General features: G+C 42.4%; 1 protein-coding gene across 1 annotated transcript in view; it reads left to right on the forward strand.

The window, feature by feature from the left end:
* Window positions 1–14857, forward strand: part of LOC149453932 (A.superbus venom factor 2-like) — a 290293-nt gene that overhangs the window by 144922 nt on the left and 130514 nt on the right. The window contains exons 29-31 of the mRNA XM_089688005.1: window positions 3394–3546; window positions 8834–8893; window positions 13725–13809. Coding sequence (XP_089544131.1) covers window positions 3394–3546; window positions 8834–8893; window positions 13725–13809 — 298 coding nt within the window. The remainder of the gene's footprint in view (window positions 1–3393; window positions 3547–8833; window positions 8894–13724; window positions 13810–14857) is intronic.

Raw genomic sequence — 14857 nt, forward strand, 5'->3', positions numbered from 1 at the left:
TACCCGGAGAAAACCCACACAAGCACAGGGAGAACATGCAAACTCCAGGCAGGTGGTGCCGTGGCTGGGTTTCGAAGCAACGACCCGAGTACTGCCAGGCGGAAATGCTAACCATTTAGCCACTGTGTAAGTTTGCTCCAATTGTGCTTTTAAGCTAATACATTGATTTCAATGACTCAAAGCTTTGATTTCTGTGTGTACAGCACACGCCCTTAGCTCAGTGCTAGAAAGCATGCATCCAGAAACAAAAACAAATCCAAGGGCCATGAAGTGAATGTGCTGGGCAGGTCTCTGGAGAACACTCATGTGCCTTACTGGAGCCCATGCCTTTGATTGGTTATATATCGACTAGCTCAGCTCCATTCTTTACATTCTCTCTGACTTGTAGTCCCTGCTGACCACTAAAACTAAACAGTTATAGACTATAAACAAAAAGTAATCCCGCCCATAGCCATAAAAGAGGAGTTGGCATGCAGGCATCCTACAGGCGCCATCCCGCCATCAAGGTTGGGGTTACCAGAAACACAAAGGCCTCATTCACACGGGGCATGCTACAATTATAGTGTCATTCTAAACAGAGCAAACTATAGAATTAAATTTATGTATATATATATATATATATAATTTCTCTATAAATATATAATAAAATTTATATTTTTTATCTAAGGTAACACGTTTTTTTAAAAAATCACTGGTTGAAAAAAAAGTGCATTTTTTGTTTGTTTTTTTTGTCTAAAGAATGCATTAAAAATCATTTTTGCAAGACAGTATAACAAAAGGAAGGCTTTCATTTGTTCTTTAGGCTCAGTTCACACTGCTGCAACCCCAAAGTCATGCGACTTGCTTGCGACTTTTGTGATTTAACATTGTAGTCTATGGCACTCAAGCTCACCTAAGTCGCAGAAAAGTGGTGCAGGGACCTTTATTTTTTTGTTGCTGGTGCTGCAACCTGAGTTGCATTGATTAACCATTTGCCCTCCAGAGGATTTACACCCCCTTCCTGACCAGGACATTTTTTGCAATTCAGCGCTGCGTTGCTTTAACCACTTCCCATCCAGCCCATATATATAAATGGCCGGATGGGAGCAGTGCAGGGTCGGATGGCTGTTTATAAATGGCCTCCCCACTCCCTGCTTGTGCGTGCTCCCTGGGAGCGTGCAGCACCGCGATCCGGTGCCCACTGTGTCCTCCGGACACAGAGGAACACCGATCGTTGTACGGGACGTCTGTGTGAGGTGCCAATCATGTGATTACTGATTGGCCAATCAGTGATCACATGAAGAGTAGTAAGCAATGTCACTTCTGACATCATTGCTTACTATGTGTGAAATCTGTGAATGATCACAGAGATCACATGGTACAGGGCTATTCACAACAGCCTTGTACCATGTGACAAGCTGTGACCAATCACAGCTCTTTCTCAATGGCTGCAAGATTGTAGCCAGAGAGAAGGAGAAATGATTGCTTTTACAGCCTTTATGGGTTTAAAAGCAATCAGTGTAAAGAAAATCTTCATCACCCCCTACAAGTAGTACAGTGTCACTATAGTGACACTGTACTGCTAGGGTGACAGTATGTAAAAAAAAAAACATAAATAATAATATAAAAAAAAATGAAAAAAAAAATGTAAAAAGAATTTTGAAAAACTATAATTTTTGGTTATAAACTAATTTGGGTTATTTTTTTTTTACTAACAAGATAACTGAATGTTATAAGAAAAACACTTTTTTTCAAAATTTTTGGACATTTTCATTTATATAGCAAAAAAAATAAAAATCCCAGTGGTGAATAAATACCACCAAAATAAAGTTTTATCTGTCTCAAAAAAAATGCTAAAAAATTCATATGGGTACAGTGTTGCATGACCGCGCAATTGTCATTCAAAGTGCGACAGCGCTGAAAGCCGAAAATTGGCCTGGACAGGAAGGGGTAAAAGTATCCGGACTTGAAGAGGTTAACTGACAATTGCGCAGTCATGCAATGCTGTACATAAATTACATTTGTAATTTTTTTCCCCACAAATAGAGATTTCTTTCAGTGGTATTTGATCGCCTGTGTTTTTTTTATTTTTTTGTGCTATAAACAAAAAAAGACCGACAATTTTGAAAAAAAAACCAAACAATATTTTTGACTTTTTGCTATTAAACATGTCCAGTAAAAAAAATACAATTCCTTCATGTCTTTGTTAAAAAAAAAATCCCAATGATTGTATATTAATTGGTTTACGTGAAAGCTATAGCATCTAAAATGGCGGTATAGATACTGGAATTTCTATTTATTTTTTTTTATACTAGTAATCAGCGACTTATAGTGGGACTGCGATGGGCATTCTAACACAGTGAAGGGGGTGGGGGAGGGGACTGATAAACTGCCACTGACATCCCCATGACACTAATACAGTGATCAGTGCTAATAAAAAGCACTGGCACCGTACTAATGACACTGGGCAGGAAGGGGCTAACATTTGGGCGTTAAAAGGGTTAACTGTGTGTTAGGGAGTGAGTTTATTGTGTACTGTGTTGTGTTTTACTAAGCAGACCTGCTCAGTGGTGTATTTAGGTTTTTGTGCTTGCCCTTGGCAACACAAAATTTGGCGCATCCCCCCCCCCGCAGAGAGAGCCTGACATTGACCAAGAACACTCCTGCCCTCCACCCGAAGCTTCCACTATTACTTTACACCAGCCACCATCCCCCATGGTGAGAGAGAGAAAGACACTCACCTTCACAGTGCTGCCCCCCCTGAAATACGCCGCCCTAGGCAAGTGCCTTGTTTGCCTTGTGGTAAATACACCCCTGGACCTGCTGCTTTCTATCTCTCTGCTGTGCAGAGAGATAGAAAGCAGCAGGTCTATGCTGACAGGAGAGAGATCTGTGTTGTTTACACACAGATCTCTCCCAATTCAGCTTCGTTGATGATCACTGAGTCCTGTCCAAAAATCGCCAACTGGAACCCGGTGATTGACATCCTCAGGAGCCAAAAGCAGCGCAGGTAGGGCAGCACATGCGTGCCCCCTATCCAGATATGCAAAATCAAGTATATTTACGTGATTTTGCCCAGGGAAGCCGCGGACAAGTGGTTAAGAAGGCATCCATTGAAATGAATATGTTTTGACTTATCATGCGATTTTGTGTTGCAAGTTGCATGATAAGTTGCAGCAGTGTGAACCGAGACTAAAATAAACAATATATGTATTACTTTGTTATCTTAAGTAATGAATAAGTTATTGCTGCATAAACAGGTCCATAACAGAAATGTAAAAACTGGTCCATTGGGGGTTTACAGGTGTGAGAGGGGAAGTGGTAAGAGAACATCCTCCCACCCTTCATTCAATACAATAAAATGAGAGCATGTACAACTATATGTATTGACATAACAATGTTCCAATATTCTAGGCTACTGTTATGATGCTCCAAGCCCTTGCTCAGTACTACAAAGTTGTGCCAACTATCTATGAAGTGGACATGGAAGTCTTAATGCAGTTTCCTAAGAGGGACTTTAAAAGGTTCATCTTCAAGACCTATGACAGCTTTGGATACGGTCGAGAGGTGAGATTACTCATTAACAGGGGGCAAAAATACACTCTATAGCTGAAAATATGTCTACACCCTACAACAGCCAATGTCATCTGGAGTTCTGAGGAGTCCTATGGTTCCTCTAGGGTAGGGCTGGTACTTGACTGTTTTGCACCTTAGGCAAGACCGGGTACTTGCACCCCTTTCCCACCGAAAAATAAAACTTCAACTGTAGTTTTACTTCACCCCTCCTAGCACACATCCTCTTTCCCCTCAAATTTTCCACCCTAGCACAAATCACCTCCCCCCAAATCCCCCCTCCTAGCATAAATTCCTCCCTTTAGCACAATTATCTCAAAATTACCCTCCCTACCCAAAACCCCCCTCCTAGTACAAATTCCCCCTCCTAGCATAAATCCCCCCCAACCCCGCCTGCTAGCACAGATCCCCCTAAATCCCTCCTCCTAGCACGAACCCCTCCAAATCACCCCTCCTAGCACAAATTCCCCCTCCTAGCACAATCCCCCTTCCTAATACAACGCCCCCCTCCCCCTGTTCTAGCACAAATTCCCCCCAAGCCCCTTTACTAGTGCAAATTCCACCTCCTAGCACAACCCCCCCTCCTAGCACAAATCCTTCCCCCAATCCTCCCTCCTAGCATGACCCCCCCAATCCCCTTTCCTAGCACAAATCCCCCATCCTAACACAAATCTCCCCCAATTCCCCATCCTAGTATATATTCCCCCTCCTGACACAAATCCCCCAATCCCCTCTCTTAGCACAAATTCCTCCCTCCTAGCACAAATCCCCCAATCCCCTCTCTTAGCACAAATTCCCCCCTCCTAGCACAAATCCCCCAATCCCCTTTCCTAGCACAATCCCCCATCCTAACACAAATCTCCCCCAATTCGCCATCCTAGTATATATTCCCCCATCCCCCCTCCTAACACAAATCGCCAAATCCCCTCTCCTAGCACAAATTCCCCCCTCCTAGCACAAATCCCCCAATCCCATCTCCTAGCACAAATTCCCCCTTCCTAGCACAAATCCCCCAATCCCCCCTTCTAGCACAAATTCCCCCCTCCTAGCACAAATCCTCCCCAAACCTCCGTCCTACTCCTACAAATATCCCCCCATTCCTTTCCCTACCACAAATTCCCATCATCCCCATTACCCTTCCCAGCATAAATAGCCCCCATCCCCCCTCTTGCACAAACCTCTCATCTGAGCACAAATGATTGTTACCCCCCTCTTTCATTGTGTACAGTTCTCCTGGCCTGTATGCTCCCCCCACAAACTTACAGGCAAGAAACAGGGTAAAGGTGCGGGTTGTGCTGTGCTCCTACTCCTTTCATTGAAGTGATCCTCCATACAGCAGATGACACAGATCGCTCTTGGATCGGGCTGTACACGGCTCAATTACCCCGCCCCCCCATTTCCTCCAATGGTCGCTCATATCTTGGTGGTACGAAACCAGGGAATGAATCAAACACTGAACATGCCGATGTAAGAGCGATCCTGTGTCATCTGTTATATCGAGGGCCGCTCCATGGACAGGAGAGGAGAGCACAGCCCGCACATCTCGACTCTCTCTTGTCATTTCTCCTTTGCAGGCTTCACTGCTCCAGGCTGCTCTCCCCTTGTCCCAGCTATGAGTACAGGGACGGGGGAAGGCACTAAGCAGCCAGGCACAGTGTCCATGGAAAAACTGGCCTAGGGGGGCACAACTGAAATCTGGGGGGAGGCATAGCCCACCTTAGCACCCCCCTAGACTCAGCCATGGTGGAGAGTAGGGAAACCAGCGCCTGTGGCTGTGCCCTAGGTGACAGTACACTTTAAGCAGCTGCTTAGTTCGCTTAGTGGTTTCACCAGCCTTGCTCTAGGGGTCACTAGGGGCTGCTTAAGCTGTGGCTGATTGACCTCCTATTTGATAGTGGCTGCATAATTCTGGGTCCACAGATACTTGGCTAAGCCAGAGACATGACTCCAATAATGTTTTTTAGCTGTCTCTGAGGATGGCATTCTTCTCTCTGACCCCCAATTAATTAATTTAGCTGGGATTCCTTAAAAAGGCTGAGGGACTGCTATGCAACAACACTTTAAACAATTGTGCACTTGCAACCTTTTGGTAACAGATTGGTGAAGGCCATGTTCTGCTCCACCAAGACTGTGCCCCTGGGCACAAAGCCATCTTCATAATGACATGGTTTCATGAGTTTGGTGTGAAGGAACTCAAGAGGCCTGGACAGAGCCCTGACCCTCAACCATACTGAACTAGAACACAACTTGTGAGCCATAAATGGGCAGAAGCTCCTACAGACACACTTTAATATATTATGGAAAGCCTACTAGATAAGTGAAGGCTGTTATAACCACAATAGGTGCAGACCCCATATTAATGCTCATGGTTTTGGGATGTCCAAGAAGGTTATATAAGTATGATGGTCAAGTATCCACAGAACTTTGGCCATAAAGTGTAAATGACACATGGAGCAGGAGTTTTACAAGCTACATAGGGGTGTATTTATGAAAAAAGTTGTCCATCAAAACTGTATGTAAATTTATTCTGTGCGAATGTAGCAAAGTCATATATTCTCTGGCTATATTCTCTTCAATTTGAATGTGACAATGCACAAAATTTTGCATTATGGCCATTAGATGGCACTGACTCTCATAGGAAATAAGTATGCTCCTCAGCACCATCTAGTAGCCATAATGCAGAATTTTCCGTATTCACACATTCGAATTTCAGGGAATAGACCAGGGGTGGGCAAACTTTTTGACTTGAGGGCCGCAATGGGTTCATATATTGGACCCGGGGGCCAGACCAAGAGTAGATGAATGATGTGTATGTGTCATCTATAGTAAGTATAGTAATATTCCCCCATAGTAAGCATAGTAATTAATCCCCCATATAGTAATTCATCCCCCATAGTAATTCATCCCCCATATAGTAATTCATCCCCCATAGTAATTCATCCCCCATATAGTAATTCATCCCCCATAGTAATTCATCCCCCATATAGTAATTCATCCCCCATAGTAATTCATCTCCCATATAGTAATTCATCCCCCATAGTAATTCATCCCCCATATAGTAATTCATCCCCCATAGTAATTCATCCCCCATATAGTAATTCATCCCCCATAGTAATTCATCCCCCATATAGTAATTCATCCCCCATAGTAATTCATCCCCCATATAGTAATTCATCCCCCATAGTAATTAATCCCCCATATAGTAATTCATCCCCCATAGTAATTCATCCCCCATATAGTAATTCATCCCCCATATAGTAATTCATCCCCCATAGTAATTCATCCCCCATATAGTAATTCATCCCCCCTATAGTAATTAATTCCCCCTATAGTAATTCATTCCCCTTATTAATTCATCCCCCATATTAATTCATCCCTCATATAGTATTTCATCCCCCCACAGTACTATTCCCCCCCAAGTAGTAAGCCAAGTCCCCCCTGTGTCAATTCACTTACCTTTGCTCCGCGTGTTCCTCTCGCCGTGTTCCCGCGCCGTTCCGGTATTCAGGGCAGACTGTGAGAGGAGCCTAGCTCCCCTCACGTTCCTCACGCTGCCCCGCCTACACACATCCTGACAGCCGATGTTTGCCGGACCGGATTAAACGGCCCGCGGGCCGTAGTTTGCCCATTGCTGGAATAGAGCCTAAGAGCATTTAGCCTTGTTTGCACAGAGCAAATTTACAAGCAATGCTAAGTTTTTTTTACAGAAACACTCCATAATGGCATTTGTGAGGTGATCTACTGATGTTGGATGAGGAAACCTGGCTCATGACCCGCTTTCCACTTCATCCCAAAAGTATTCAGTAGGGTTGAGGTCAGGGCTCTGTGCAGGACACTCAAGTTCCTCCTCACCAAACTCGTCAGATCGTTTCTTTATTAAGCTGGCTTTGTACATAGGGGTACAGCGATGCTGGAAGACAAAAGGGCCTTTTCCAAACTTTTATGAAAAGAATGGAAGCGTGCGATGACCTAAAATGTCTTTGTAGACTCTAGCATTAACAGTATCCTTCACTGGAAACACTGGAACTCTTACCATACTTTTGGCCAAATTGTGTATCAATGTTACACAAGATACTTAAGGGTACATGGGACGTTTTGTGCATGTATACAGACAACTTTAAATGTACTGTATAAAAAAAGTATCTTTATTATTTTTCTAAAATAAAACATCATGGTGTAAATATATTTCACTGACATAATATTCATATTACTTATCCCCTCTACAAACATTATCCTGATTCCATATTTATTTCACATATCTTGTTTAGCTTTCATGAGTAGACAACACAACGTTGCAGTTGCATGAACCAGCTGCTGATTGTTGCTGTGCCAATCTATTCACTGTACAAAAATTCTCACTGTTTTTTGAGTCTACTTAACTGTTTTCTATCAAGCCCTGATGAAGGGGATGGAGTACAGCCCTGCGTGTTGGCTTTCTTAGAAAATTATTATTATTATTATACAGGATTTATATAGCGCCAATAGTTTGCTCAGCGCTTTACAATGGGAGACAGTACACGAGACAGTACAGTAACAATACGATTCAATACATGAGGGGTTCGAGGGCCCTGCCCCTTGGAGCTTACAATCTAGGAGGGAGGGGATAGTGGTACAGGAGGAAAATACTGTGGGGGATGGAGTGGTAGGAAGAGTGGAGGAGTTCAGTAATTAGCTGAGGGCTGGGTAGGCTTCCCTGAAGAGATAGGTTTTCAGGGTGCGCCTAAAGGTGAGGAGAGTAGGTGATAGTCTGATGGATTGGGGTAGGGAATTCCAGAGGATGGGGAAAGCCCTGTAGAAGTCCTGGAGGCGGGCATGGGAGGAGGAGACCAGGGAACTAGAGAGTAGGAGGTCTTGTGAGGAGCGGAGAGTACGTTTCGGGTGGTATTTGGATACCAGATCAGTGATGTAGTTTGGGGCAGTATTATGAACAGCTTTATACGTCAGTGTTAGCATTTTGAATTCTATCCGCTGGGCAATCGGAAGCCAGTGGAGGGATTGGCAGAGAGGGGTAGTGGATATGGAGCGGTTTGTGAGGTGGATGAGTCTGGCCGCCGCATTCAAGATGGACTAAAGCGGGGATAGCCTGCGGTGAGGTAAGCCGATGAGGAGGGAGTTACAGTAGTCAAGTCGTGCAATAATAAGGGAGTGAATGAGTTGCTTAGAAAATGTATGTTTGGGCTCAAATTTTACCTCATTAAAGCTCCTGACAGTTTTCAACACATGTAAGTTTTTTTTTCTTTGGTTATTGTTATAATTTAAAGTTGTGTTGATGTCCTTACAGATGTCTGTTAAAGAAAGTTATACCATAACTGCAAAAGGGAAAGGACTGGTGAACATAACAGTGAGTTGAGAAAATCTATTGGCCAGTATTCTTAGGGGCAGGTATGATTGAATCAGTAATCATTTGCTCCCAGCAATGTCCTTTAGTTTAGTCATTGGAAAATGTTTCTAGTAATGTCTTAAAAAAAGTTAAAGGCCAACTCTGGTCTATTTTTTTGTAATTTGTTTACATTTTAAATAAAAAAGCAGCTTTGGCCACAATATTTACTTTCAACCCAGGGCTGGGGAACTTGAGAAAGTACAGAGAAGGGCAACCAAACTGATACGAGGCATGGAGGAGCTCAGCTATGAGGAAAGATTAGAGGAACTGAATGTATTCTCTCTTGAGAAGAGGAGATTAAGGGGGGATATGATCTCCATGTATAATACATAAGGGGGGATATGATCACCATGTATAATACATAAGGGGGGGGAATATGATCACAATGTATAATACATAAGGGGGGATATGATCTCCATGTATAATACATAAGGGGGGATATGATCTCCATGTATAATACATAAGGGGGGATATGATCTCCATGTATAATACATAAGGGGGGATATGATCTCCATGTATAATACATAAAGGGGGATATGATCTCCATGTATAATACATAAGGGGGGATATGATCTCCATGTATAATACATAAGGGGGATATGATCTCCATGTATAATACATAAGGGGGATATGATCTCCATGTATAATACATAAGGGGGATATGATCTCCATGTATAATACATAAGGGGGGATATGATCTCCATGTATAATACATAAGGGGGGATATGATCTCCATGTATAATACATAAGGGGGGCATATGATCTCCATGTATAATACATAAGGGGGGATATGATCTCCATGTATAATACATAAGGGGATATATGATCTCCATGTATATACATAAAGGGGGATATGATCACCATGTATAATACATAAGGGGGATATGATCTCCATGTATAATACATAAGGGGGGGATATGATCTCCATGTATAATACATAAGGGGGGGATATGATCTCCATGTATAATACATAAGGGGGGATATGATCTCCATGTATAATACATAAGGGGGGATATGATCTCCATGTATAATACATAAGGGGGATATGATCTCCATGTATAACACATAAGGGGGGATATGATCTCTATGTATAATACATAAGGGGGGATATGATCTCCATGTATAATACATAAGGGGGATATAATCTCCATGTATAATACATAAGGGGGGATATGATCTCCATGTATAATACATAAGGGGGATATAATCTCCATACATAATACATAAGGGGGGATATGATCTCCATGTATAATACATAAAGGGGGATATGATCTCCATGTATTATGCATAAGGGGGGATATGATCTCCATGTATAATACATAAAGGGGGATATGATCTCCATGTATAATACATAAGGGGGGATATGATCTCCATGTATAATACATAAGGGGGGATATGATCTCCATGTATAATACATAAGGGGGGGATATGATCTCCATGTATAATACATAAGGGGGATATGATCTCCATGTATAATACATAAGGGGGGATATGATCACCATGTATAATACATAAGGGGGGATATGATCTCCATGTATAAATACATCAGTGGTTCATATAGTGAACTCGGTGTAGAGCTATTCATCCTGAAATCATAACAGAGGACAAGGGGGCACTCTTTACGTCTGGAGGAAAATAAATTTAATCTTCAAACACGGAAAGGTTTCTTCACAGTAAGAGCTGTGAAAATGTGGAATAGAGTTGGTTCTGGCCAGCTCAGTGGATTGCTTCAAAAAAGTCCTGGATTCTTTCTTGGATACACAGAATATATCTGGATACTAACATTTATAGGTAAAGTTGATCCAGGGAATATCTGATTGCCTCTCGGGGGATCAGGAAGGAATTTCTTTACCAGCAGGAGAAAATTGGATCATGCTTTGCTGGGGGGTTTTTCGCCTTCCTCTGGATCAACTGTGGGTATAGGATTATAACTTTTTTTTTCTATGGTTGAACTGGATGGACTTTTTCAGCCAGACTAACTATGTAACTATGTAAGCCACAGGTGTGAGAGACACAACAGGTTAAGGTAAGTGAAAAACAGTTTAGGGATGGGTTTTTGTTATTGCATTTTAAATTAGTAGGAGGGATGGATAGTTTGGAAGCGGGTCTGCCAGTTTTATCTACAGCCCTGGCCAAATGTTTTGAGAATGATACAAATATTATTTTCACAAAGTCTGCTGCCTCAGATTTTATTATGGCAATTTGCATATACTCCAGAATGTTATGAAGAGTGATCAAATGAATTGCAATTAATTGCAAAGTTCCTCTTAGCCATGAAAATTAACTTAATCCCCCCAAAAAATTTCCACTGCATTTCAGCCATGCCACAGAAGGGCCAGCTGACATCATGTCAGTGATTCTCTTGTTAACACAGGGGTCAGTGTTGATGAGGACAAGGCTGAAGATCACTCTGCCATGCTTGATTGAGTTAGAAAAACATGCTGGAAGCTTTAATAAATAGTACTTGAAATCATTGTTCTTCCTCTGTTGACTCTGGTTACCTGCAAGGAAACATGTGTAGTCATCATTGCTTAGCACAAAAAAGGATTCACAGGCAAGAATATTGCTTCTACTAAGATTGCACCTAAATCAACCATTTATCAGATCATCAAGAACTTCAAGGAGAGAGGTTCAGTTGTGAAGAAGGCTTCAGAGTGCCCAAGAAAGTCCAGCAAGCGCCAGGACCGTCTCCTAAAGTTTATTCAGCTGAGGGATCAGGCACCACCAGTGCAGAACTTGCTCAGGAATAGCAGCAGGCTGGTGTGAGTGCATTTGCAAGCACAGTGAGGCAAAGACTCTTGGAGGATGGCCTGGTGTCAAGAAGGGCAGCAAAAGAAGTCACATCTCTCCAGGAAAAACATCAGGAACAGACTAATACTCTGCAAAAGGTACAAGGATTGGACTGCTGAGGACAAGGGTAAAGACATTTTCTCTGGTGAATCCCCTTTCTGATTGTTTGGAGCATCTGGATGTAGCACCCTCCTATGTACCTAGGATGAGCTAAACTTTCAATTGTTAGACAGAGGCTGAGTAGCAGCATGTGTAATAGTCACAGGAAGGTCAAATAAATGTCAGAGCTGAGAGGCTCTGCAGACCAGCTGTCTGGGACCTTCCCCTGCTCTAGGACTTTGGAGAAAGATGTAGAAGCAGTGAGCAGAGGTGAGGAGTGGCTGGTCTGTACTCTTAGAGAATCCTGGCCAAATCCCCAACAGGAGGCTTGGCAAGGGGCCAGGACAGCCTTTAAGAGTAATTGAGCCTGCTCAGCAGCAGGAGAGTTGGAGGAGAGTTCAGGTGGAAGATGGAAAGGAAGTGAGGCTGGAGAGCAGGAGCCTGGGAAGGGTCCCAGATGGAGAGGGGCTCACCTCCAATCAGGAATCTTGGAAGGAGGAAAGCTTAGGACTTCACCAGCCCCCTGAGAGAGGACCACCTGTATGGTAGGGAAAGAGAGGCCCAGCTAGAAGGCCTGGTTGCAGCCACTGACCCACCAGCAACACAGGAGAAGGACGAAGTGAGTAAACCTGCACCCCTTGGGCCAGATAGGGGAAGGAGCATTGTGGTGGGAAATCAGATTAGCAACTACCCGGGACTGTCTTACTTTAAAGTGACAGGCACTGGATCCCCTTTTCCAGAATTCACCCAGATTGGCTGAATTAGGAGAATTTAGGGTCTGGAGTGATACAATCGGAGATGATGGCTAGCTCTCCAAGAAGAGGATTTTTGCCGTAAAAACGTATATAGTTCCAGGACATTGTCCTTGGTTTCACAGTTCCATTGGGCATCCCGTACACCCTTAACCCTATCCCAATTCAAATCCCCTAATAAAAATTCAAAACAACGTTTAAGGACTGGCTACCATCTCCTGGATGCAAGTCTCTGTGTGATGGAAGTGCGTGTTGCCTGGCTGTGCAGAACTATAGAGGGACCATCAGTCCTGTGTCATGCCAACAGTAAAGCATCCTGAAACAATTCATGTGCGGGGTTGCTTCTCAACCAAGGGAGTAAGCTCACTCACAATTTTGCCTAAGAACACAGCCATGAATTAAGAATGGTAAAAAAACATCCTCTGAGAGCAACTTCTCTCAACAATACAAGAATAGTTTGGTGAAGAACAATGCCTTTTTGAGCATGATGGAGCACCTTGCCATAAGGCAAAAGTGATAACGAAGTGGCTTGGGGAAGAAAACAATGACATTTTTGGTCTACGGCCGGGAAACTCCCCAGAACGTAATCCCATTGAGAACTTGTGGTCAATCCTCAAGAGTTGGGTGGACAAAAAAGACCCTACAAATTCTGACAAATCCCAAGCATTGGTTATGTAAGAATGGGCTGCCATCAGTCTGGATGTGCTCCAGAAGTTTATTGACCGCTTCCAGGACGAATTGCAGAGGTCTTGAAAAAGAAGGGTCAACACTGAAAATATTGACACTTTTCATAAACATAATGTAATTGTCAATGTTAGCCTTTGACACTTATGAAATACTTGGAATTATACTTCAGTATACCATAGTAACATCTGAGAAAAAGATCTAAAAACACTGAAGCAGCAGAATTTATGAAAATTAGTATTTGTGTAATTCTCAAAACTTTTGGCCAGGACTGTAGTGATGGACTTTAAGGATGCATAACCGTGTTTTTCTTAGATTTAATTTGGTAATAAATGTTTGGTCAGTGTGGGTGCTCCTACTGTTTGTGCTATTTTGTATTTTTGTACGTCTGTATTTTTGTACTTTTTTTACTTTTGTACTTTTTGTACTAATTTCTCACCTTTTTATCTCTTTAATTATTTCTCTAGATAACACAATCATATTATTCCAGTTCTACAAAAAGGGACTGTGACCATTATGATCTTTCTGTGACAGCACAAGAAAAGTACCCGGGTGAGAGCTAGAGAGCTAGTTTCACTTTCTTTTTATTAAATTGTCTGTTGTCTAAGGATATTTTTGTTCATGTTGACAATGAACGTAATGCTGGCCATATACTTGAAAAAATCATAGGCTCCCCCATCCATGCTAAAAAGCAAGCATGGATGAATTTCCCACTGCCAGTTATTGTACTCTGACAGTCAACACCCGCATCTGTCAGACCCTGTTGGCACCCCTGTATCTTCAGACCACTTTTTATACGCTGCACAGTTTTATTTTTTTTTTATAATTTAAATATTTATTCATTTTTCATTTAAAAAACAATACATATTTCCATATATTGAAAATATAATATTACAATTTCTCATAAATCATTGGTTTCGTATCATTTTCATTTTCTCCCCATAGCTCCCTTAACCCATTACCCGCCCACCTCCCACCCCGCTACTATATACCCCTGACATCTGACTGATTGGCTTGTATCTCATATTCTCTGGAAACCTAGGTTTGAGAACCGAAGAGAAAGACTAAGAAAGAAAGAGATGCTAATTACTATATTCTCTCCCTTTTCCTAATCCTTTCCCCACCTCTTTTCTCCTCGTTTCTTCCTATCCTCTCTTTCCCTTTTCTTTATGCTTACTTACTCAGTACCTTTCTTTACCTTTACTTTGAACTCCTCCCATTTCTCCCATTTCGCATAATACATCACCATCCTATCTTCCTGTAGATAATAGAGTTTCTCCAATCTAGCAATCTGATCTACTCTATTCATCCAATCTTCTTCACTCGGTGCCTCAACCTTACGCCAAAACCTAGGAATCAGACTTTTTGCTGCGTTTAGGTAGCCCAGTATGCCCAGTTCTTTATATTTATTTCCAGATATCATTGAGTTATGGAAAAGACAGATTTCAGGATCCAATCCTATCTCCACTCCAGTGAGAATTTTGATTTGGTTTGTAACTTTTTCCCAGTATGTGTGTATTTTTGGACATTCCCACCAAATGTGATACATCGTGCCCAACCCTCCACATCCTCGCCAACACCAGGGTTGCTTCTCCTCACT

The sequence above is a fragment of the Staurois parvus genome, unplaced genomic scaffold (assembly GCF_062004578.1).
Source record: "Staurois parvus isolate SC_StPar_1 unplaced genomic scaffold, SC_StPar_1.0 ptg000444l, whole genome shotgun sequence".
Taxonomy (NCBI): domain Eukaryota; kingdom Metazoa; phylum Chordata; class Amphibia; order Anura; family Ranidae; genus Staurois; species Staurois parvus.